Source organism: Thunnus maccoyii, chromosome 1 (assembly GCF_910596095.1).
Source record: "Thunnus maccoyii chromosome 1, fThuMac1.1, whole genome shotgun sequence".
NCBI lineage: Eukaryota > Metazoa > Chordata > Actinopteri > Scombriformes > Scombridae > Thunnus > Thunnus maccoyii.
In genome coordinates, this window is record NC_056533.1 from 20,184,509 (window position 1) to 20,210,463 (window position 25,955).

At 38.4% G+C, this 25,955-nt stretch overlaps 2 protein-coding genes across 4 annotated transcripts; both read right to left on the reverse strand.

The window, feature by feature from the left end:
- Positions 1–6: 6 nt before the first annotated feature.
- vrk3 (VRK serine/threonine kinase 3) lies at positions 7–10,654 on the reverse strand. Of its 3 annotated transcripts, none has more exons than XM_042408200.1 (15): positions 10,548–10,654; positions 6,790–7,007; positions 6,523–6,681; positions 6,201–6,317; positions 5,919–6,071; positions 4,652–4,792; positions 4,090–4,145; positions 3,548–3,614; positions 2,842–2,926; positions 2,640–2,742; positions 2,402–2,494; positions 2,175–2,307; positions 1,691–1,808; positions 1,460–1,518; positions 7–1,377 (listed from the first exon to the last, which is right to left on the reverse strand). In XM_042408200.1, exons 2-15 carry the CDS (start codon positions 7,004–7,006, stop codon positions 1,241–1,243), a joined length of 1,638 nt encoding a protein of 545 aa, XP_042264134.1. In that variant the 5' UTR covers position 7,007; positions 10,548–10,654; the 3' UTR covers positions 7–1,240. The 3 variants fall into 3 exon arrangements, with proteins under 3 accessions (XP_042264134.1, XP_042264127.1, XP_042264142.1); XM_042408193.1 differs by having other exon boundaries at positions 6,201–6,320; XM_042408208.1 differs by lacking the exon at positions 5,919–6,071 and having other exon boundaries at positions 6,201–6,320.
- A 1,799-nt stretch (positions 10,655–12,453) lies between these two features.
- rab27a (RAB27A, member RAS oncogene family) lies at positions 12,454–24,435 on the reverse strand. Its single transcript, XM_042417276.1, has 6 exons — positions 24,147–24,435; positions 16,381–16,549; positions 15,387–15,472; positions 15,163–15,266; positions 14,761–14,884; positions 12,454–14,411 (listed from the first exon to the last, which is right to left on the reverse strand). Exons 2-6 carry the CDS (start codon positions 16,531–16,533, stop codon positions 14,216–14,218), a joined length of 663 nt encoding a protein of 220 aa, XP_042273210.1. The 5' UTR covers positions 16,534–16,549; positions 24,147–24,435; the 3' UTR covers positions 12,454–14,215.
- Positions 24,436–25,955: the final 1,520 nt, after the last annotated feature.

Here is a 25,955-nt window from a genome sequence, read left to right on the forward strand (position 1 = left end):
AAGAGCTCAAAACCAGTAGTAATAGTTTAATTTTATTATAATACTCAAGATGTCAAAGGACACTAATGTATCATTTTTTAAAAAGAAAATAGCCGTTTAATTCAGGAAAATGAACAACGGCTACATATTGTGGAGCAATGTGTAAAAATGACAATCAACCAGTTAAAAATATCTAAAACAAGACAAACTGTGTAAGAACGCTATGACACATTTTAACTAACAAAGTCTCCATATCATCCAAAATCTGTGCATCAAAATTTGAGAACTTACATCCTTTTCCCATTAAAAATGCAGCACAATTTATCTGAGAGACTTACAACACTATGAATGTTTAAAACAACGACCCAATCAAAACCCTCGAACCTGACAAGTGTCACCTGCACATATCGAACTCAACATCAACCTGCTTTCAGTGCAAAAAAACATCACAGTTAAAACACACCATGATAAAACAAGTTAAAAAAAAAAAACAGTTCATCTTCCAATGTTCTTGTTTTTGTTCAATTACTGTGAAAATAAAGTAGACAGCTCATTTAGATGTTAGCGTCACAGAATGGGTTAAATTTCCAACATTAATCGATTATTTTGTTGATTTATCGCTTTGTCTAATGTCAGAAAATAGTTAAAACTTCAGGGAGTCAAAGGTGACGTCCTTAAATGTCTTATGAATGAAAAGAGAAGCAATAAATCATCACTTTTAAGAAGCTGAAACCAGTAAATATTTTGGCATATTTGCTTGAAAAAATGTCTAAAACAATTATTCAATTGTCAAAAGTTGCTGATTAATTTTCTGTCAAACAACTAATCGACTGGAGTTGATTGGAGCTCTACCAGGAATCATAGCAGACGTATAAAAGTCTCAAACATTTATTTAAGTTCAGTCCTGTGCTGCTCTAATCAGAATCGGTATCCTAAAAATCAGCATTCAGTGTATAAGAGGAGCTGCAGTGGCTGTAAACAGGAGATGAAAAGGCGAAAATATAAAATCTAAAGAGTGTCATATTAAAAATGAGAGACACTTAAAACAGAACATCATGTGTCACTGCCTGAAAACTTTAACGGTAAATTGTATAGACTCCTTTTCACAGTCTAACATATAGGATATTAAAAATATCATACATTTCATTCTACAGAGTACATTCACCCTCCAAAAAAAAACAAAACAAAAACTGAATCTGCAGTGGACCGAGGATTGTCAGGTGTATGTGTGTACACATGTTGCATGGTGATGTGTCCTCATTTAAAAGCTGAGCGGCTGATCCAGCGACCCCCCCAGCTGCTGTAACGCTGCACTGAGCCCGCCCTTCAACACCGAGTAGTCGGGCTGCTCAGAGTACTGCAGAGCCATCACTGCAGTCAGGTAAGTTTGAAAAGCACCTGCACCATCAGACACACACAAAGATATATTAGAAACTGGCCTGTAATCTCTCACTTGTGTTTTTATCACGAATTTACTTACTGGAAACTTTCTTCTTCCCAAAGCACTGACTCAACAGTGCAGGAACATCCTCCATGTACCTAAAAATAGAGTTTTTCTAAGTTACTTTTTTGCATATTGTACAATTAATTTAACCATAAAGGTGAATGTTATGCAGCCATGTTGGTAGATGTTTGATATATTAAAATGTCAGTATTTTTATGGTGTCTCAAAAATGTCAAAGACGTGTTGACATTTAAAACCGGATCTCACCTCTGTTTCTGGGTGGCTACCTGGTCCGGCTGAGTGAGGACGGTCCACGGCAACGTCCCTGTGTGCCAACGCAGCATGCAGTAACCCAGAGACTGCAGGTCGCTGCGTCGAGACGGAGCTGAAATGAGAACAAACAGACAGAGATGATACATCAGCACAGCAGGTCAAACATCAGACGCCTTTTTTGTTAAATTCAAATGTTGTAAAACAGCTTATCACACCGGCATACTGTATTCAGAAAAAGCTGATAAATTAACACACTTATAAACAAGAGAAAGTCATTTTGCTATGAAGTCTGTACGGTGTGTGCATGACGGCCCTGCAGACAGATGGAGTGTGGGAGGAGAGCAGGTGTCCCTCCTACAGAGAAGAAACTAAATCTGGCAGTTTGTTTATAGTCTTTTATATGGTGAAACGGAGTCATTATGGGAGTGTTTTAGTTTCTGTGCGTCTGAGGCATCAGTGAAGCGCAGAACAGACTCACCTGCTCCCTTATGGGCGTCCAGGCTGATGAACTCCACGGTTCCCTCGTGCGCCGTTCTGCTGGCTTCACGGTACTCTACATGTTGGCCTCCTGGACAATATCTGAAGGCATGGCAGTATCCTACAAGGTAAACCTAACCACACACACACACACACACAAGTGTTCAGCATAAAATAAGAATCAATCATGAACAAAGTCAGTCAGTTTATACTCATAATATTTCTCACCTGTGACTGTTGTCCTGGTTTGATGTAGATGTTTTCTGCACTAATATCAGCATGAACATACTCGTTTGAATGGATGTACTGCAGCACATCTAACTGCAAGGAAGGGAAAAATGTCATAAAAGGCTGTAACGTCATTTTGAAGAGGCATTGAGTGCATGTATGTATGTAAAGTGCTGTATAGATGACGTATTTTTGAAAATCAATCCTACAAGTTCACAGGTGATGTGAAGACACTCACTATTCTGCAGGCGAGCTGAAGAACAACTTTCTCAGACAGAAGCTCGTCTTCTTCCTCCATCACAGACTGGAGAGACTGGCCCATGCTGGGGAAGATCAGAAACCTACAAAAAGGCACAACAAACAGCAAAAGGTTCATGTTAAATATTTTTATATAGTATAATGTGTAACAAATCTTGACAAATAAACTGTTTATTTCACACCTGTAAGACTCTGCATGAAGACCGAAGCCGACACAGGAAGGAATCCCGAGGAAATCCATCTTGTTTTGTTTGATCCACTTGTCCACTAGAGAGAGACGGCATGATTGTTATAACGGGAGGATTATCAGGTGCATTCAGACATCAACTATCTAACTATGTTCCAGGTTGAACCTGTACGAGCAAGTGTGGAAAGGAGAGGAAACAAAAGTCTTTGATGCTACCAACACCAAACTAAATAAACAGCTGTGGCACATGTGTGAGGTTACATGCTCCACTAATGAGATCTGCATCTAAAGAGGGTTTAAGATCTTATTTGTCCCAAAAACTGGCTCCACTTGAACAAGCATTTGTCTACTTCTGCTTTCCTCTGAATTGATTATGAAATGAAAGACCAAGACTTGATATTGTGTAACTAGATCATGAGAAACTGCCAGAAGCCTTCGTACTGCCTACTGGCTCCATCAGACTGTAGTCGTTAGTGGTTTTGTTTCTGTTTGGGCGTCTTTATGAAGACTTTGACTTTCAATCAGCCTGTTGTAGGCAAAGAAACACGGAAAAAGTCTTACAATTGACTGATACAAATACTGCGGCTTCCTTTGTTTTAACAAAGTTTCCTTCTCTTGCCGCCTTCCTTGTGCAACAGAAACATTCAGTAATGGTTGATTTGGCGCCGCTAAACCCGAAAGAAAACACACTAAATCCTCACCAGATGCAGGCTTAGCAGCTCTCTGCAGGAAGTTCTGCTCATTGAAGATTCTTCCATCTTTAGCTCCCTGAGAGGAAGAAGAGAGACGGCAAACGTTATCGATCCCACACAGGGAAACTGAAGAATTGAAGAAGCAATGGTTACAGGAATTAGAGAACAAATAAGGAAGCAACACAAGTTAACTTCTGAATAGAAGATTTCTTCTGGAGACAGTTTCTTTTAGAGTGATACTACTTGTGCAACTATCGAGGATTTATTTTGCACTACTGCTTGAAATCAATCCCTCTACGCAGTCTGTGTTTAATGTTTCATCTCATGTTCATTGCAATCACATAATTTACATTGAACACACACTAGAGAAAAAAAGGTGTTTTTCTGACTAGTTTCTCTTCTCATGATGGAATAAACATAATTGTGAAAAAAGTGCAACAATTATTCATGTCATAATCAGATATAGCCCACCTCAGTAACAGGACAAGACTTAAAAATCATCATTTTAATTTAATGAAATACTAAGAAAACGGTGTTGAGGCTGCATTTACCAGTTTGAGGATGTGATCTGATTCCTTGGAATTGGACCTTGACGCTATTTGCAAAACTGAAAAAAAGACAAGAAAGTATTAAATTGTGATGCTGAGGCTCTTTTATACTATTATTTCACCAAACAACAGACAGTTATATACATTTAAACATTATTCAGTCCAAATACTGGATACAAAAACACAGTTTGATTCAAGGCACCACTAAAACTATAGATTGTTTTCTAACCAGAAAAGTTATATTACATCATTTTAACATAACAAAATGATCGGTTTTTTCATGAAACGTGAAAACATATTTACTGTACAATCACTACATAAACATTTATTATCCTTTCTCCTAAAATATACATGTACATGTAATCCAAACATTGATATTTTGTATTTAATTTCTACCTGTACATTTCCTTATTCGTGGTTTGTTGTAATCTGTCTTGTTTCTTATGACATTCTTGTATCTGCTTACTGTTTAACAGTTAATGTGATGGCTAAGTGATTATCACTAATACACGATCTAACTTAATTTTACTTTTATTGTACTTTCTTATTCCCCCTGAAATCTCACCTTCGTAGATGAGCTCTGTTGTGTTCTGACTGAGCAGTTTCACCAGTTTCCACTTCTTGCCCGTTGTGTCCGTCACCTCCTCACCTTCCTGTAGCGGCTCCACAGCAGACGCATATTTTGCCTTCTTGGCTTTGCTTTTTCCTGCGAAAGTACATTCATAAAAACATGACCAACCAAATACGATACAAAGAAAAGGTAGAATTACACACTCACAAGTTATCAAGTATGTCTCTTATGGTTTCAAATTATGCCCTGATGTCCCACTGAGTAAAATAAATGCATGTAAGTCATGCAAACGGGTTTGATTGATTGATTGTATTTATCTATTGGGACAGTGTACAGTTTTTAACATAAAAGACGCACTGCACCGGAGTTAGCTCAAAGCTAATTTACATTCGCAGTCCCCCACGATCAAAACATACAACAGCACACAACAAACAGTACAAAGCAAAAAACACACAGAACACAAAATACAAAGCTACACACAACAGCACAGCACATACACCCACAATGTCAATTAGAAATTAATAATGTAAACTTGTCAAATTAAAAGCAAGACTACCTGCGCTAATGAGAAGACCATAGATGGAGTTTAGACTCAGTGGTCACACAGCTGATTGGTCTTTAGTAGATTTTTTAATTTGGCCTTGAATGTATTGATTGAACTACAGTTCTTCATATCATCGGGTAGGACGTTCCACTGAGTTGTGGCTTTCACAGAGAAAGCTGACTGTCCAAATGCAGTGCGACGAAATGGTACAATCTTGTATAGAGGATATTCTGGAGGATCTAATAGAACTTACTGAGTGAGTGTACACAAAGTCACATAGTGGAGGAGGGGCCAAACCATTTAAAATTTTATAAACTAGGCACAAATTTGAGAATAATCTAAAATTCTCAAAGCTCAGTTAATTGTATTTCTCCAGTAGCCTACAGTGATGGAAATGCATTGGCTTTTTGTCCAGAGTCTTTTGAGTTTGTTTGTATAAGGACTCAAGAGGTCTTATGGCTGTTCCTCCAGCCTGCCCCCAACATGTGATGCAATAAGACATATAGGAAAGAATCATAGCAGCGATAAGCAACTAAATCTCACAGATTCGGGAATGTTGTATAAATGTAAATGAACTTCAAAACCAAGAAAAGTTAACTCTGTTTTGTAAAGATGTCTCATAAGCATTTTAATCAAAGGTAGAAACTTCACTGGTGAATTTATCCTATTATTGGATAAATATGCCAGTTGTTGATGGATTTAAAAGTTTTCGTTCACCTTTTAAAGGAGACCTGGCGATTGGTGAGGAAACAGGGGAAGCGACAGCCACAAGAGAGCCGTCTACTGTTGAAGCCTCTTGTTTTCCACTTATTTTATCATTCAGTCTCTTTCTTTTTCCTTCTTGCTGGGAGAGTTTTGCTTTTCCCCTGACTACATACAGATCCAGCCACAATTGATATGGAAGAGAGAAAACATCATGACAGCAAAGAGTCTAGAGACGCTACGTTTTCGATGAGGAATGTATAAAACAGATTTTGTGTGTTTTTTGTTTCAGCTTACCAGATCGAGGGCTTTTTGCTGCAGGAGAAGACTCCAACGTTGGCTCCACCTCTGCATCGAGTTTGAAAGTAACTGTGTGCTGCTTCTGTGGAGATACCTGGACTCTAACGCCGTTATCTGCTGATAAAAATAATAAAATAGCAAAGCAAACCGTTGATTCATTGACACTTTTATTCATCAGCATGTATTATTCTGCCCAGAAAGTGTTGCATCATGTGACTGCATGTCTCTGTACTTTGTCCTCTCACATCTCAAAGTTTAAGGTGAATCTTTTCTTCAGAATAATAAAGCAGAGAACCTGCTTCCAAATCATTTAAATTACCTTCAATCCTGTCATCTCTGACAGGGTTAGTGAAAGACGTCACAGATGGAGAGTCATCTTTGATGTTGAATTTAACTCCCCTGTCCAGACGGAGGGAGTTGCGGGTCTTTCGAAGTGCAGGACGAGGAGAAACTGTACCTGAGGTCATACATGTATGGGCTGTAGAGGAAAGATTACACATTTTATAAATCAAACACATGATAAAAACACAAAAAATGTCAATGGATAACCAGAGTGAATAGTATCCACATAAATAATAACCCTTACTTTCTATAGGCTCCAAACTTGTGCTTGAAAATAGGCTTGTTTTAACTACTGATGTTGTTGCTTCATCACTTTGGAGCGGAGAGAGACTTAGAGATGAAATGGTGCCTGCAGGTCCGGGTACATCAACAAGACAAGGAATCTTCTCGCCACATGACGGACAAAATTTAAAATCAGGCTGCAACTTTGTCCCACATTGGGGGCAGAAACGGAAAGGCATTCTGCAAGAGAAAACACACACAATGTCATATACCTATCCTCAATGATATGTAGTGTCTCCTGAGCATGTGTCCTTGTAGACGAACGCACAGAATCCTTCATTACAAATACATATTTACACAAACCATCTATTACAAATAGTTGGATAAATCTGTCATAGAAATATTGTAGTAATTATGATGTGTACCATGACTTTTACTAGATGTCATTTTATTCTAATTTTAAGTTGCCTCTTCAACATCTGTCCAGAGACAACAGATAAAAATTATCCTTCTTGGTTAACTTTGGCTCCTTTACAGCTCTTTATTTTCTGCTCATTAATGAGTATTGTCCCTGTCAAATAAATAAATAAAACAAAATTTTAAAAAATCCTTCACAGTATATATTTTACTCAGATTAATCGACACAGACGCTTAAACTGTGTGAATCTATGCTGAGTTTTTCCCTTTATTGTCACAACCAAGAAAGTGATCAGTTATGAACAGCAATACCACTGGAAACTCCCTTTATGTTGGAGTCAGTCAGTCCTCCGTCTCGTCTGCAAGTGGTTCAAAATGCAGCAGCGAGACTCCTCACTGGCACCAAAAGAAGAGACCACAACAGCCCTGTACTGGCCTCCCTCCACTGGTTACAGTGAAAGATTCTTTTATTTGTTTTTTAAAGCTCTGAATGGTTTGGCACCAGCCTCCATCTCTGATCTCCTCGGTCCATATTCTACATCCAGAAACCCTCAGATCCTCTGATCAGTTACTTCTCTTTGTTCAACGTTCTCCGTCAAAATCAAAAGGTGACCAAGCTTTTTCCATCACTGCTCCCAGACTGTGACAGTTTGCTCTTCACTGTCAGATCTTGCCCATCTATCACCACTTTTAAATGCCAGTTTAAGACCCACCTTTATAGAATCGCTTTTGAATCCCCTAGTTTTTTTATTTTATTTTTTATGTTATGATAAAATTGTTAACTTTGTGCATTACAATTTACTTGTATACTTATTTTGTTTAGTTTTAATTATTTAATTGTATTTTACATTTTTCTGTAAAGCTCTTTGGTCAACTGTTGTTTTTAAATATGCTCTATAAATAAATTTTACTTGACTAATGAATACTAAATACTAATTGATCCTGCAGTGCATTAGTCAACAGTCTTTTTGTCCGTCTTGCTGCCATCGTATGTATATATCATTTATGACACAACCACTCAATCAGGGACATCATCATCCGCTCAACAGTCTCTGGATGTGACCCTGACGGTCTGATGTTTCTGCAGATGGCACAGTGACTGCCATTGTTCATTGTAGAGGTGCCTTTTCTTGCCTGACCTTCTCCTCTGCTTCAAGCCCGTCCAGATGTGTGACATACTAGTCACTAGTGATGACCCCGGCTTGTAGCAGCACCCGACGGTTTACTCCTCCCACTTTCTGACCAAATGTGGGTGTAACAAGGATGTTGGTAAGTGAGGGTGGAATGAGGTAGTTTTAGTTGCTCCTATTGCACATTGGACTTGTTGCATTTGTTTGCTCTGGACTGGCAGGTGATAAGGAGCTGATGGGTGTGTTTGCGGATGTGATAGATGACGAGGACACTGAGGTGGAGGAGGTGGGTATAGCAGGGGAAGGAAGAGCAGCTGGTGCAGTAGGGGAGGTTCGAGCACCAGTGTAGGAAGAGGATGTGGGCACAGCAGCTGCACTGAGTACGAGCTTTACAATCTAGATAGAGATTGCTCATATTAAAAACTAGTAATCTTCACAATTAATAGGAATAATAAATTATAGGAAACAAAATAAAGAACCTAACCTGTGTCATGTTCACTGCCTCTCTTGACAGGCCTGTGACAGCTCTCTTGTATGCGTGCTTGAGCACTGAGGAGAAGTCCTTCTTCCCTACCACCATGTCTCCTCTCACCAGGCCCATGCGACTGGCCAGGGTGCTGAACACAGCCTTCAGGGGGTTGAATGTGCTGATGTCTAGTGGCTGAAGCATGTGAGTAGTGTGTGGGGGATGCAGGTATCAATTACATGGTGGCCACAGTGAGTTTCCTGCTGGTCCATTATTTGAACCAAGGGGAATTTTTCAGGGACATTTTTAATAAAATGGTCCAGCCGTTTCATGAAGAGTATCAGAGACTGTTTTTTGGACCATCCCAGGCATACACCACACTGGGAAGGCAGTGGGGATAAATAATGAAGGGAGACATTTGCACCAGCTGCACTGACGGCCAAGTGCACAGTAATGAGCTTCCTGGTGATTGTCTGCTGACAGTAGACATGCCTCTTTCCTTTCTGGCACATCACCTTCTCCTTTGACTTAGGCTTATCTCTAAACCCAGTTTCAAGTTTCATCACATTTACAAATCAGGTGAGGCTTGTCACAGAGACTCTGACTCTCAAGGATGTTTTCATAAAGGCTGAAAAACTTCTCTACTGCCTCAGGTGTGGCAGTAAAGACCCTGGCCTGATTAAGGGGGTCTGGTGTCCAGGTGGTCAGCTCTTGGTGGCGGGCTTTAAAGCGGGCCCACCAGTTATCACTTGGGCCCCTCTTAAGACTCATCATAATCTTCCGGCTGCTCTCCTTGATGATTTCCAAGGAAAGGCACTTGATAATAGTTCTGGTTAGAGGAAATCCGTGATCTGCCATCCAGACAATATATGTCATCAGGGCTTCCTCGTCCTCTTGGGTGACAGCCCTATTTAGATGGGGACCACACTCAAACTTCCCCAGCTTGTGGTCAGCAATTGTAGACTTGGGTATGTTATATTTTTGGAGGACTTTCCAAATGCTTGCCCCTATTCTAATTTCTTCCAATGGAAATCACCATTCCATTACCGCAGTCAGGACACTTGAACTTTTCCTGCAAATTCTATGAATAAAAATATTTCCAGGTCATGGGCAATAAATATAGATATGTGTCATCTTAGGATCATCTGTCTCTTTCCACTCTGACCAATCTCGACTTTCCATATCAACGTATTTGATCACAAGACAGCTGATAGTATTATATTGCCTGTTGCCATAGAGACACATGTTCTAGATATAGTTTAGCCATGGCAACCACAGCAAGACCTCATTAAACTTAACTAGTGTTACCTTGAACCTGCCGAGGAAGCTTTTATTACCTGTTAAAACATGTATAAATGAAGAACAATGTCACCACTCATGAAAGTGTGTGCTGTTGCCAAAATCCCTCCTCGGTCATATTTTCCTCACACATTAGCTCCCGTCAGGAAGTCACTTTGACACGCTATTGACGTTAACGACATTAACTCCAGCTCCACGACAACACTGAGAACTAAATTAAAATGTGTGAGTCACTTTCCGTTTTGAGGAAAAAAACACAGCTTCACCCAAGCTAGTTTATGCTGAAGCAAACTTTTCTCAAAATAGAAATATAGCTAGCTGGTGAGCTTCAGGTCGGGGTATATGTTGTTGTTGTTGTTGCTGGTTTTAAGCTTTGGTTGTGTCTAGAACTGACGTCTGCCTGTACAACATATATGAAGAAAGAATTTTCAAAGTTGCCCAAAACTGGTTAAAAAGAGCCTCACCGACCTTCACAAACACTCCTTAATCCCTCAAGATGTTGTTTCGGTTTTGTGGTGAATCTTCTTCTTCCTGAGCAGTGAGACGTTTCCCTGTTTGGAGCTGTGCGGGGGACGTGCTGCCCCCTGTAGGACGGCTAGAGAGTTGCAGCCAAACTGTTTTCTCATATTGAAAGACTAAAACTTTAATCAGCTCTCAGACCACTGACAGACTAGTGAGCAAACATGGTAAAATTCCCTCTGAGGTGCCCGCACAAAGGAGAAAAGTTCTGCAATCGCTGTCTTAGTCATGGGTAAATCAGGATGAAGGGCCCTATAGAGTGCCTCTATCAATCAATCAATCAGACTTTATTTGTATAGCACCTTTCTTACAAATACAATGTAACACAATAAAAAAAACCACAACAATACAATACTCCCACCACACCTCAACCCCCACTACAAACAATAAATGACTAAGGACTCAATAAAACAGGAACTGAGGGGGAAAAAACAGGAAGTGAGGAAACGCTATCATGACTCTCATGAATATATGTGACAATCTGGAATGACGTGCCCTCATGGTTGCCTTTTCAGTGGAAGATAATGTTACAGTGCCTTGTAATGTTATGCAGTGCCCTATGAGTTGCTGGAGGTTCTGTATGGCTGCCCTTCTAGTGACAAAAAAATGGAAAAAGTGCCATTTAGGGTTCCCCTAAGTCCAACATAGGGAAGTACAGAATTGGGTGCCCTTTCAATGAAAGAAATAACTGTTCGCCTTAGCCATTAGCAATTAGAGGGATGCCTAGTACTTAAACCTCTGCCTAGACATGTAAAAAAGTTTTTAAAAAATCATCTGTCTTGAAACTGTTACGAAATCTGTAAGAGAGCGTTTTGAGAAACCTTGTTGACACACACGCAACTCCTCAAAATAAATGCTACATTGCCAGTGACAACTGCATCATCACTGAACTGAAGCTGATCAAGACCCAGGTTATTAACAGATGTGGAGAAGGAAGACACTCAGATCTTCTTCTGATCGGAGGAACGTCCCAGTTGACCATCACAAGGTCATTAACGTTTATAAACTCACAGCCAAAAGAGTTCTCCTTTGATTTGACAAGACTGCTAAAAACAGCCTCAAAATGTTAATACTTCCATGTTTTTACTACAGATGTGATTGAGAAATAAACATTTAAAAAGTTATTAATTCCCTGTATTTTATAACAAAAATGTTTAAAAAGTAAATCCTTTTTAACACAGAGGTGTTTTTCTTATATTCTGCATCACTTTATAAAATATTAATCTTAATTGGGGATGTAGTCTTGTTACCAAACATGCATCATCACTCTCTGCTGATAGGGTCCATTGAATCTATCAGGCCCCGTTTATGTTTTTTCACCCCTCAGACAACCTGAGTCCGCCACTGTTTCAGACCACAACTATTTTCCCACAACTAAATGTGTCATGAGGATTAAATCTGGATTCAGAAAGGATTAAGTTGTTTTGTCAACAGTGACAACATTAACAGTTACTATTATGAGAGTTAGATGTACTTCAATTGCTGGGATGTTACATCATACAGGAGTGTCTAACCTCTGCCCAGTATATTGAACTGGCAGCAAATGGTCTCCAGTCTAGTTAGAGACTTCCAGGAGGCTAAAGGAAAATAATTTGTAAAAATATGTGAATTAAATATCTTTGCCACATTTTTGTGCATAATTCAGTGAGGAAAAAAATCAATCCATTTTGAATTTAGACTGTGGCAGGTTGAATATGTCCTGTATCCTGGTGGTGTGATTAACAGTGAATGTTGCAGAAATGTCACATAACAGAATAGTGGCTATAAATAGAACCAGATTATCTATATTTACAGCCAAAACTAATGTAATGTTTCCAAGATAGATTATATAAACTGAGATGAATGCTTCAAAGAATACATAAATAAAAATGTTTATTTTTGGACATAATGTACATATTTTGCATATGAAAGTGTTTGGCACAATTGACAAATATTTCCATTTAGTTTTACTAACATCATCAAATTCAATTTTTCGTGACATAATCTGTGAATTGAAACAGAGAGATGAAAATATACTTTACCCTTTTATACAGGAGAGAATGACAGTGTAATATAATGAGGATTTGTGCAACACTGTTAAATACAGTTGTGCTATTTCAGTGTTTTACTAAGTGTAAATACTCTCCATTTCTGTAAAATATAAAATATCAGTGGTATTATAAACCAATTTCAAGTGATAATCATTAGGATTTTAAATGCACACTGTGAAGGTAAACCAAAGTACAAGCCTCATTTCATTTACTTATCAAAAAAACAACACTTACTAATACAAAATCTGGGTTCATCAGTTTTCAAAAATCAATATTGTTAACATATTGTCACATGAAAACCTGAAAAACACTTTCAATCCAACAATCTATTGAGGTTTATGGAATTCAGAAATGGAGCAATTGGCACTGAACAGCTGATGTTTCCCTAAACAAACTGTTGACCCGAGACAATAAAACAATAGTCATTTTTGTGTGAAATAACACCTCTGCTCTTTCTTCCTCATTATTAATGTTTAAGGAGAGTAAGAAACTAGGTGAAGCTGCATCTCCGCAGTTTAAGAATCAAAAAATGAATTGTCCAGTTGGTATATTTTTATATCTTTTAAACCTGAATCCTGAATTAAAACTCTACATGTCCATAAACTTATATTTTTAATGTAAATCTGAGTCTGAATAACACAAACAGTCAAAATATGAATAACAGCTCTTTTTTTCATTTACATTTTTTCTTTCAAATATATATTTTGCAAAGATCTTCTATACAGCAGGATGAAGAATTGCCTGAGTTACTGCTCAGATTTTAGATATGATTTATCTATTCCTCTTATCAAACTACTGAACATCCATCTTTTGTTAATATCTGACAAAATTGTGACTGTGCATAATGAAGTGTAGATGACCTGGTCAAACTGAGCTCCATAATTCACGTTCTGCAGGCGGACAAACACAAGTGTTGATTTAGAAAAGGAAACAAGTGTTAATTGTCCATCTAATCACTCCTGGATGTTCAATGTGAGCTACGTTTTTTTCCGCAGTATTAAGCCTGACATTCAGTAGACCATCGGTAGCACAAACTGTAAATGCTGACATAAAGTTTCCTAAAAGTTTATCCACAAGAAACAAGGTGACTGCAGGTATCACAGTCAACACTTTCCTGGCTGTACAAAGAGAAATATAAGTGACTCCTTTCTTGAGTGTGACTCTACAAACCCTTCAGCAATTAAAGAGTATTAACAGCATATTTATAAACATATCTGGCTCACTTTGTTGCAACATGGAGCACAAAGTTTATACCTGAAAACATGATCAGCATATTCAACTGACAGAGAGCTGATAGATGAATATAAGTTGGACATTTAAGCGAGGCATCATAACAAATAAATATCCCCACACTCACAACCAATATGAATTAATTAAAGACCCTTGATATGAAATGATGCCCACATTCAAAAGGTACTTAATTCTGTACTGACAAACAATACGGCCTGTCAACGACAGTATATCATTAATGGGCACAAATTAATGTTAAGTTTCACCTAACACAGAATACAACATATAAACTTGGACGTCTTCCTATTTTTACATCAGTATTATGCACACAGACAACTTAAACAGCTCCACGTCATTCTAACATGCACATTTGCTCCTCTCCGAGCCTTCTGAGAGGTCTGGGTTGGTAGGTCCATTAGCTCGGACGGTCCCGTCAGGGATCCAGGACTTGTCGACGCATCGTTCCATCCTCTTCATGATGAGGTCCAGCAGGACGTCCACAGACTTGTTGACATTCTGTCCGTTTGCAGCACTTGTCTCGAAATAAGGGATTCTGCGTGGAGGAAAATAAAGTTAATGACGCAGACGATGACAGCTTGAATGAGAAAGTATGTCCAAACTTTTGACTGGTTCTGTACACTGAGGTCTAATATTCTCTTGAAGGCATTAAAACATTGTATCCTGTGCACACACATTACGATATTTGTGTTTTTAGTAAAGGTGTGTCTATTAGGGCCAAAGCAGGATATTTTACACATGTGGACAAATATTTGCTCTTCGAGGAGGATCAATTTCGTCTGACATTCTCCTTCACAGACTTTGGCAAACAATGCAGCCACTGCCTTCTTGGCAAACGTTTCAGGGAGAGGTTCATGTACAGATGGTTTAAAACTGAGACATACCCATACTTCTCTGCCAGCTCACGGGCCTCTTCTTCACTCACTGCTCTCTGATCTGACAGGTCACATTTGTTGCCGCATAGAACTATGTCTGGATTTTCGCAGTATGCATGAACCTGTAACTGGCCTGAAAGACATCAGAGCTCAAGTAAGAATTGACTTTTGTAGAAAAATATTTATTTTGACAGTATTTTGTGTCTGACAGAAGCGTCAAATCTACATGGGCCAAACTCAAAGAGCTTTTCTGCACATGAAAGTATTTTGGCAGTCAACAAAAAAAAATTAACACAGTCAAATGTCTTGTGCACTTGTCCTAATTAAAGAAATCCAGAAGTGATTCCAGATAAAATCATCTGTTCAACAACTTAAAATTGTACATTTTACTTGACACATCAGAGGACATACTCATCCAGTTTCTGACGTTGAGGAAACTTTGTTCATTAGTGAGGTCAAACAGGAGGAGGAAACCCATTGCATCCCTAAAGAACGCAGTTGTCAAACTCCGAAACCTGACAGAAAAATAGAAAAACTTCATTAGAAATGTAATTAATTGAAGATAAAAACACATTTGAAAACAAACAATTCCAGATTGATGAGTGTGAGACAGCTAGTAAAACTACTTCATGTACCTCTCCTGTCCTGCAGTGTCCCACAGCTGCATGTGGATCTTCTGTCCTTTGCCTGATGACCCATCTGGACCCGTTGATTTGTAGACCTGAGAGAAACAGAGACAAGCGGCATGTTAGAGAAACTAACTCGATATTCTCTGTACAACTATTACTATGAGTAATATGAGTGTTGCTGTGACATGCTCGTCTCTAATGAAAAAGTAAAAAAATAACACAATTTGGCTTTATTTCCAAAACGTTTCAAATCCATATGTTGGACTGTTTTCACTGATTTTAATTCATTACAACAGACGAGCAGCATGAATCTGGTGTTTCATTGTGAGCTGCTCTGGATGTCTGGATGCTTGATGAAATCGAGATCTATCCGTTTCATCCCACGTTTGAGAAGCTGGAACCAGAGAATTTGGAAATTTTCTTCTTAAAAAAAATGACTCAAAACGATTATCAAAATAGTTGGCAACTAATCGGTTAACTGGCGACTAATCGTTGCGGCTCTAATCTTTTTATCAGGAGTGATGGAAACATTAATGATAAATAAAAAAGACAATGATGAGCAATGACGGACATTCAGTCACTTCACATATTAAATGTCCAGTGTAGCTGTGATAAACCTGCAGTTCGTGGATTCAGGCCGTATTCTTGCAGCTGGAGGTCAGCAGCATTAAAGAGTAAATATGAACACTGCTCAGTTGTTTGCTTATGGTATGAAGTGTTTATTCTTAAGGAGGGAGCTGCCTGCCGTTCACCAATATTACTCATTACTCAGGTTTCTGTTGCAACATTCATCAGTAGTCTTTTGTTACAGGAGTCTTACTTAATGGTGCGGGAATGCATTTAAGACCCTAATTAGTCTGTACGTAAATGCTTGTCGTACACATGGACAGAGAGAAATGTTACATCAGAAGTTTAGAGAGAAACTAATAATTATGATGCTTAAACTAATAATAAGCTTACAGTTTTACTAAAAAATGCGTTTTAGCAGATGACAACTTACCACTCTTTTTTCTCTGAAGTCTATTCCGACTGTAGTGATGAACTTGGAGTTAAACTTGCCATCCGTGTACTGGTAGAGGAAGCTGGTTTTTCCCACGCCAGAGTCACCGAGGGCTAGGAATTTGATGAGGTAATCATAGTCCCCATCAGACATAGTGAGTGCTTAATTTCTAAAACACACAAAGTGAACCACAACTCAGTCAACAAACACATCCAAAGACACAGTGAAGGCAGTGACACTAAAGTAATGACAGAGGACTGTGTCAACGGTGACATGAACCCACAAACTCACACATCAGTCTCCCCTTTATCCAATCAAACATCTGGAAACCCTTATAATGCTCTTAATGAGCATGAAGTACTATTTTCAGTTGGTCCTACATATACCATTCAACCACTATGAATTCTCACTAATGCATCAAATGTGTTTTAATCCACAGCTGAAAACAAAATCAACAAAGTCACTATTTACTTCTGTTTGAGTAACATTTGCTATACAATACAGCATCCAGCTGTTTTAGCAAATAACTGAACCTTTTTAAAAAAGGGAAACTATATATTTGTTACCCATCTTTAAAGGTGTACGTCTTCAGTAGGAATAAATGTGCTTGTTACTGAGTGACACAGACAGGACAGGGAGTCATAAAGTACTGGGAGGTGGACTAACGCTTTGTTGGTTTTGGTCTTTTCATGATGTTTGTTGGTAGTAAGAAAAATAAAGAATATCACCAGACTTATCCGTGGTGACGGAGGTCATGTGGCTGTGGTCCTATCTGTTTTTGGCGGTGCGTGGAAGTTGCTCGACGCCCTCCTGATCACATTCTTCATATTTGTTATAAATCCATTATGATTGTGTCATCCTGTTTTTCCACGCTGTATTTCTGTAATTTTCTTGGTCTATTCTGTGTGCACAACATCTACCGCGTGTCTGTCCGTCCAGGAGGGATCCTCCTCTGTTGCTCTTCCTGAAGTTTGAATCGAGGGTCTAGGGATTAAGGCTGTTGTATTGCTGTATTGTAAAGCCCCCTGAGGAAAATTTGTGATTTGTGATATTGAGTTATACAAATAAAACTGACTCGACTTGACATGACTGATCCTTTAAGATCTGTCTCTCCAGTTCGGGAGTCTCACATCATGTTGCCAGTGTAGACCATTTTAATATGAACTACAGTTTTGAATAAACAATTAAGTACTAAGTTCCTCCGCAGGGTGAACATGATGCAAAGTGAGGGACTGATTCCCTCAGTCCACCTCACAGGTCTACCCACTATCCTTTGTATGGAATTTAGTCTGTTGTCTTGTCTGTCATCTTTCCAGTCCAACTGGTTGATCTAACATTTACAATTAACATGTAATTACAGTACTAACCGTCATCTTCCATCCATCTTCACTCTGAAAAGTGAGGATGCAGCCATAAAAATAAAAGCTAAACACGTCTGTTTTTACCAGTTTTCTGAGCTGCATGACGGACCTCATGACCCTCATGACCCTGCAGATGCCAACTTGGAAGATGTGTGTGATGACATCGAGCTAATAACACATACAGACCTCACAATCTTCCCACAATGAGTGTAACATACAGCAGCATAATAGACTGTATATAAGACACAGTACTCACCATAGAAAGCACAGAAAACATAAATATTCATGATAAACGTGAAATATATGAGATTATGTAATAACTGCCCATTCAGTGTTTTTCTGCAAAATGCAGAAACTGTTTTTTTTTCTGTGGAAATCCATTTTCAATGATCTATTATCTAAAAAGGACCAGTGAAAATGTATCAGTGACAGCATGTGGGCTGAGCTTTCCAACTATTCATTATTAATACATAATAATTATTATGCACTCCTTTAGATACCGGACAATGTCCTGACATTCACTTTCCACATTTCCACATAATCTTCAGAGTAACAGAGGAAACAGACTCTGTAGTAGTTTAACTTCCAGTCAATGCTGGTAAAAGAAATACGAAACATCCTTTACACTTTTCCAATATTGTGCAAAACCTCCAGATGTAGATACGCCCTGCTGTTGCTGGCACTGCGGGCTACTGTGTGTAACGTAAGAGCAGTTTCATCTTGCTGACATGGTGACAGGAAGCATTTTAAATTCCTATGTCCCTCTCTACACATCACACCAGACCACATCTAAGTTTCTGTCCACTCACTATCACTGGTGGCTCAAAGTCCTTATAATTTCTCTCCACAGTTAACATTCACTGATTGATTGTTGTTCTACACATTTTGGAGTTGAAGGTTGAATTAAATTTAAGTGTAAAAAGTGCTTTACACGTTTCTTACAGCTCACACCCTACTATATCTGGATGCAACCACTGTTCATGGTGGACTAATTCTGGTCAAAATAGAAAGTGCAGATGCGTCATATGACCACTGCATAGAAAAACATTCAGACAAGTCTACATTCTTTCACTGTGACCCCCCTGAACCTCATCTGGAGCCATAAGCAGCTTAGGGTCTCGTGCAAAATCAAGATCCATGATAAATGCACTGCGATAGAAACGGCTGCTACAAGCAGTGATGTGGCCATAAACAGTGAACTAAGAGCACCAAACTCTGGAGCTATGAAGTCCACATTCCTGCTTGTGGGTTTGTTTTGACTGAGGAAGAGTTAGATTTGTTGAGGTATTATTTATAACTTTTAAAAGCTCCTTTCCATCAGAGCTGCTAGATTTTGTAAGACCCCGTCAAGGGCGTCCAGGGGCCAGATGCATAAAACTGTGTGTACGCACAAAGCCAGAAATATGCAGACGCATTCTTTTCTTCAGATTTATAAAGCCGAATGTACACATGGTTCTGTTTTATCAATCTCAGTCATTGTGGAACTGGACGCACATGCATGAGCCTCATTTCCACTCCCACAGTTAGCCATAAATGGATGAAGACACATCCTGAACCAGCTGTTCATATCAGTTCACCACCTGCTCCACCTGTCTGTACAGCTGTCAATTAAACAAACAGGAAAGAAGAAGTGTTGTTTCACCGATTGTGTCGCACCAGCGCGGTTCTCCAACAGAAGAACTGCTGTCATTACGTACGGCTGTGTGGCTCTTAGTGTCCATATCATTAATTCATCACATGGACCTATAAACTATCATCGGTGGCATTGATATCTCAGAAATGTAATCAATGATTAGTTTGTAGCGTTCGTATCTAAACCAACTTTACAAGGTGTGACACAACTAAGGATAAAATAAAAAGAATATTAACAGCAAAATAATATTTTGACTCCTATGTAAATTAAAAGATGAGATCACTCAGATCACTTTAGAAAAACATGAAACATGAAAACATGAAGAATATGTGAGGTGTTCACATTCTGTGTTTATAAAAACCAGTTTCTGTAAATGGCATATTCATGGTTTTTGTGCATACGCAGCGTTAATGCATCTGGCCCCAGGCCGGCTCAGTGATTATGAGCAATTCTTGAAACAAACTCTTATAATCTTTAATGAAATTAACTTTTGTGCTTAACATTCATTTTCTTTCACAATACTTTCAGGTTCACTTCTAAACCTTTTGATTTCTAATCTTTCTTACCGATTCTTGATCTAATGATTTACTTTACTGTGAAACTTTTCAATGTGTTTTAAAATTCACATTATTTTCACCCTCTACAAGGCAACTATCACTCCATGTAATCAAGACTCGTACCTGCCTCCATTAATAATAGTGTAGCCACATGATCACTATACATACACTCAGTAAGCAGCACGGAAGTTCATGGTAAAAGTTTAAACTTTTCTAACCTACTGGCTTCATTTTGGTCAAAGAAAATCATCTTCCTCAGGAAACAACATGTATGTCTGTATTTTTACATGTGGGCAAAACTAACAGCTGATTAGCTAAAAACTCACAACTTCCTGACACATTTCATCTTTCATTGCACCACTTTCCTCTTATCATCCATTCAAAAGCCCCACTGATGCCTCTGTTACATACTGAATACACTCAGTTTATTATGTACAGATCACTAAAATAAATACAGTTTAATAACAACAGGTTTGAAATAAATGTTGCCTCCATGAAGGTTATTATGTTCAGTTTTCAGAAAGGTGTTCCTTCAACTTTATGGTCATTTCAGAGGTGCTGTGGATTTACATTGCTTTATATTAACACATTTTTCTAAACTTTCGTCAACCAACACCAGTAGACCTTGAAAATGACTATTAAGTTGACTTTAAGCTTCATAAAGGTAACATTTATTGCATGGCTGATGTATAAGACTGCATTAATTTTCATGTATGCGTGCCTAATGAAGTGGAAATAACATGTAAGTCCCCAGTCGACCTTTTTGGCAGCAGACATTTTGACTTGTCATAGCAGGGAGCACAGATGTAAATAATAACATTAATGATGGCTGCATTATGGGACGGCTACTGGGACAATTACTGAAACTGAGTCATCATTAATGTTGTTAATTACACCTGTGACTTCCCCTTTCCTCATAATGCAAAGTGTCTCATTTAAAAAAGGTCCATTTGTGCATCTAAATTTAAATATACTTCATGATAAAGACACACAAAAATGTCAAACATTTTTTTAACCCTGACATGAAAACTTGAGTAAGTAAGTTCTGCTTCAGTGAAAAGAGGTCACTAGAAGTGACACACTTAAGCAAAACCACACAGCTGGAGATCTAGATTGTGTCAGCAAATTTCTGCACACTATTATCAAGATAATCAGACGAGTCCTTATCGAGTTGTCAATTAAAAAACGAGAAATAGCATCATCTCATGCTCAGAAGTGAATGTTATGATGAAAAGAAAGTGAATGTTGATGCCTAATATATCTAGTTAGAGTATGAAGCTGTGCTAAAAACTTTCAAGACCATTTCACACAGAAGATATCACACTTCCCAGTCCTACCACAGCTGTGAAAAGGAAGCGAGCTCTGATGGCAGTGCAGATCTTCCGCTGCGTTGGGCAACAAAACACTGGGTGCAGTAAAGAATCAGAAAGAACAAGTTTGTCTAATTTTAATTACTGCCCGACATGAACTTTCCTGCCACAACAATGTCCTTACCAGGATGTAAACGTCTTCAAATGAAAGATGAGGATGCTGGTTTTACTCTTTAGTTGAGTCAAAATTGGAAGAAGAGCTGTAAAAAGCACTAATGCTTGGCAGAAACTCCTCCTCAAGACATCGAATCGCTGTCTGCGGTAGACTCCCGTTTACCACCTTCATTTATTAACTTAAAGCCTTACAAATCATTTAAGGTAACCCAATTTGGGTTAAGAGGAAACAACATTGGACATCTCATGTTTCCCACAACCTTTTAACGGACTACAAACGAGGCCCTGTCGTACGACAAGATTAGGGTGTCACATAACACAGTACTCCCCTTCAGCGCAGTGGGCCTCACAAGCAGCTTTAAAAAAGCAGTTTACAATGAAGTGTGACGCTTTATCTTAACCAAATTTACTGATGTCATTATCAACAACAAGAACTGTTTTGTCTGGAGCAAACCGGCAGCTAAACAACTGAAGTTGATCCTGACATAAGTCGAGACAGGAGGGCGGAGGCAGACGGAAACTTAGACAGCTTTAAAAAGTAACATAAAGTAAATTATAAAGTATTTGTTCAGTATCATGTTTACTGCCAATATTTGTTGAACTAACATTTTTATGTTTCCTTTTTAATATGAGTATGTCACTTAATGTCCTCTCTCTTTCTCCACTTTTAAGATCTTTAAACCTCACTGTGAGATAACACAAGATCACTTCTTCTCTAGTAAACACACACCATCCTTCTTTTTAGGCTTGTTTTAAATAATCATATTGTCTCAACACATTATGAGATTATGTTGATAATATTTGTTTAACATTATTTACATGTTTAACATATTCCAACCTGAGGGCAGATACACCATCATGTTCAACCTGTTTAAAACATGTAACACACACAGTTTTAGCAAGAGATTACTGGTGTTGTGTAAAGACACAGAGCTGACATCTACTGATAATATGTATAAGAAGATATTAAACACCAGCGATGCTGTGGTGCTGAAAATTGAGTCAGCAGCTCACCGGTGATTGGTCATGTTGTCTGACGGACACCTGATTCACTTATTAAGGTTAGGATATGTAACATCTGCCGCATCGAATCTGTGCATCTACTCTAGAGCTGAAACAATTAATCGTTAATCGGTTAATCGATTAATCGATTAATCAATTGACTCAAAACAGTTTGGAAACTATTTTGATATCTGATCAATTGTTTGAGTCATTTTTGTGGGGCTCTGGCAAATTGTGATGGGCATTTTTCAAACTTTCTGCCATTTTATAGTCAAAACAATACATTTTTAATCACAAAAGTAATGGATATTGAAAATCATGGTCAGAGTGCATCCCTATAAAAGGCTGTAAAAAACTATTATGGTCTTTTTTTCAAAACCAGGTCACGAATGTCTGAAAACCTTTACCTGTGTTGCACCTGCGTTTACACAATGACTCTATATATAAATTTATATTTGTAACGGCTAATATGGGTATGAGAAAATACTGGCTGTTGGTATCAGTTTACAAATGATCTTGGATTTGTTTAAGGTGCTATTTAGGTGGTTTCGAGGATGTTATATGGTTGTATGAGAATTTTCATTCAGGATTTAATGGTTGAATAACTGAATTTCTGTTTAATTATGTTTTTGAGTTATCTGTCTTTTATTGTCAGTCAGTAACTGTCTTGAAAAAGAGATTTTTAATCTCACTGAATCTTTCCTGTTAAATAAAGTTTAGATAAAGTGCAAGTGAACAAAGTGTAGGTGTACATAGTGAGCATTTTCTCCTGCAGTGGGAGTGAACCTAGTAGCGGTGTTTGCCAGGCATGTACAAACCCAACCACCCATGCAGACCAGCAAACACAAAGCAGCTTTAATCATTTGTCAGGGAGAAGTGGAAGACCCACCCTGGGCAGCCGTCCAACACAGAGGCTGCCAGCTCCTTGGGAAAATCCGGATATGCACATACCATTAAGTACAGCTTCACTACTCAAGATGAAAAGGGTGCAGCACAAGTGAGACAATGATAGGATATGCAACTCAGAATGAAATGTAAAGGTTAGATTTGAGCACCATGCATCTTTAAAACTCCTGGCTATCTAACTATCCACTCATTAAAATAGTTTGTGAGGATTTATCTGCAGTCATGCCCACCAGCAGCAGCAGCAGTGTGAAGCACATAAAACTCATTCCCACAACAACAACAACACTCAAATCGATTAACTGAAACAAATAGAAAATCTAATGACCCTCAGCTGGTCCTCATGTGGCTGTCCCTGGTGGTCAGGTGACCTCTTTGACAAGAAATAATCACTTTTTTCTGTTAATGTAGATCCTTGCCAACGTTATAAAATGATGCCAACTTCCCAGCTTCCTCTGTCAATCATATTATGTAAGTTAGAGACATCTGTGTCCAAACATGCCTGGAAACTTGTTGATAACATGCTTAGTCCTGGTGGTGGAAACTGCCTGTTGCTCGTTAAAATAAGTGGTTGAGCAAGTGGGAGTAAAGCTAGCAGTGCTTAGAGGAGAATAAAGCAGGTGTAAAAAAAAGTTTCCCAGCGCCGCTGCTCTTTGGTTATAAGTGAGGGTGAATATGAGGAACTCTATAAGTTTAAAGCTGTTTATCTGTTACTAAAGCAAACGATAGAACGAATTAAAATGAGAAGAAACTTTAAAAACTTGTTCTGACAGATGCTAGAGAGTGGTTTGCTCGGCTGACATTTCCTGAAAGCACAGTTACTCACCGGCCCCGGGGCGTTGCTGCTGCGCGCTGCTTTGTGGTTTAAAAGAAAAAAGACTCGTTGACGCTAGCTTGAAGTTACCGTTGAAGACTTTTCGAAAGGTGAATAAAAAATGAGGACTTTACTTTCTCCGTCGCCTCTGGGCCATCAGTTGACATGAGACCAGCTTCATTAACACTGAACAACACCTTTACTTTTCGTGTGTGTCGTGCCGTTGTGAAACAGCTCCTCCCCACGGAGCTCGCTGCCGTTTCATCACTCAGCAGCTAGTTAGCTAACTGACGCACCAGTAACCGTTACATTACTAAACCCCGACAGGCAGACGTGAAACGACGCAGTGTTAAGGAAAATATGGTACCTGAGCTATCTGATGCCACTTTATACTTCTACTCTACTACATTTAATAATACTGTACCCCATTAACAGCTGTAACTTTACAAATAAAGATTTTAGGCTACATATAAAACAATAAGATAGCTTTATAAATCAAACTACTAAACAATAGGCTTTAAATTAAAACTATAACAATTTTATCTAGTTTTTAATCGTGTTTTAATCTGTTTTTATTTTAGTGAAGCACTAACCTGTATGAAAGGTGCTATATAAATAAAGTTTGATTGATTGATTGATCGATTGATTGATTGATTTAATGCTGCTTACATTTTAATGTATCAGTGATAATAATACCACAATAGTGTGATATATAGGCTACACTCCATAGTGACCATTCATTCTGCCTGGAGAACTATTACTACTTTTACTGTTGACAAATGAAGTACATTGAGGACTTTTACTTGTATTTCAGTGTGTGGTACAGCTACTCAGTACTTCTGCCACTACTGCTGCCAAGTCACACATGTCTCCCCCAGTGGAAAACAATTAATTTAACCCTAAATGCTAGTAATTAAAGCTCCCACAGGAGATATTTGATGGAAAGCTTGTACTGAGTTTAAGAAAATGGGCTATGTGGTAAAAGACTTATGATATGTAGGTTACACATTTAGTTCAATACAACAACCACCAGTGGTGGAGGAAGTACTCAGATCCTTTACTTAAGTAAAAGTAATTTAATTGTGAAACTTATGTATATAGTTATATCGCTTATCTTTGTGGTAGAGGTATTCTTCTCTTACTTTGTAGGTACTTGTGTTTTCTCTTCCTTGACTTTAAGCACCACAACACAGACATATTCCCTGTATGTGTAAACCTACTTGACAATAAAGCTGTTTCTTATTCTAGCTGCTGGAGGTGGAGCTGGTTTGAACTACTTGATATACAGTTAGCTAGTTTAGTCCTCTGGTTCCCAATCTAGGGGTCAGGCCCCTCCAAAGGGTCACCAGATAAATCTGAGGGGTCGTGAGATGATTAATGGGAGAGGAAAGAAGAAAAAACAAAGATCTGATACACAAATCTGTTTTTGGACTTATTAGCTAATCTTTGATTTTTGGTGAAATATTGGATCATTTGAACATTTATTGAAATGAAACCATGTCAGAAGTTTAGAGAGAAAAATCACTATTTGGTGGAGTTGTTAAAAACTCATAGACATCTGAAATGTGACCCCAACTACACACTGCTTTTTGTAAGACGTCAAAGGCCAACAAGGTTGGAAACCACTGGTTTCATTTTCAACAATGTGTTGTATTTTAAAAGCTTGTTATATTATTCATTGTGTCAAATCTTCCTTTACCATCTTCCTTCTTCTTCCTGAAACATAACTAAAACTGTCAAATAAATGTAGTGGAGCAGAAAGTACAATATTTCCCTCTGAAATGTTGTGGAGTGAAAGTATAAAGTAGCATAATAAAGTAA

What these genes read in the sequence shown, in the direction of transcription:
- vrk3 (XM_042408193.1), bottom strand. Translation starts at nt 7,006, where the DNA reads ATGCCTTTCCGTTTCTGCCCCCAATGTGGGACAAAGTTGCAGCCTGAT. An exon ending in CTTCATGCAGAGTCTTACAG is followed by an intron (nt 2,743 to 2,841) that starts GTGTGAAATAAA and finishes GCCTTTTTGTAG; the next exon opens with GTTTCTGATCTTCCCCAGCA. An exon ending in TGGGAAGAAGAAAGTTTCCA is followed by an intron (nt 1,378 to 1,459) that starts GTAAGTAAATTC and finishes CTGATGGTGCAG; the next exon opens with GTGCTTTTCAAACTTACCTG.
- rab27a (XM_042417276.1), bottom strand. Translation starts at nt 16,533, where the DNA reads ATGTCTGATGGGGACTATGATTACCTCATCAAATTCCTAGCCCTCGGT. An exon ending in ACTTCAGAGAAAAAAGAGTG is followed by an intron (nt 15,473 to 16,380) that starts GTAAGTTGTCAT and finishes TGTTTCTCTCAG; the next exon opens with GTCTACAAATCAACGGGTCC. An exon ending in CAACGTCAGAAACTGGATGA is followed by an intron (nt 14,885 to 15,162) that starts GTATGTCCTCTG and finishes GATGTCTTTCAG; the next exon opens with GCCAGTTACAGGTTCATGCA.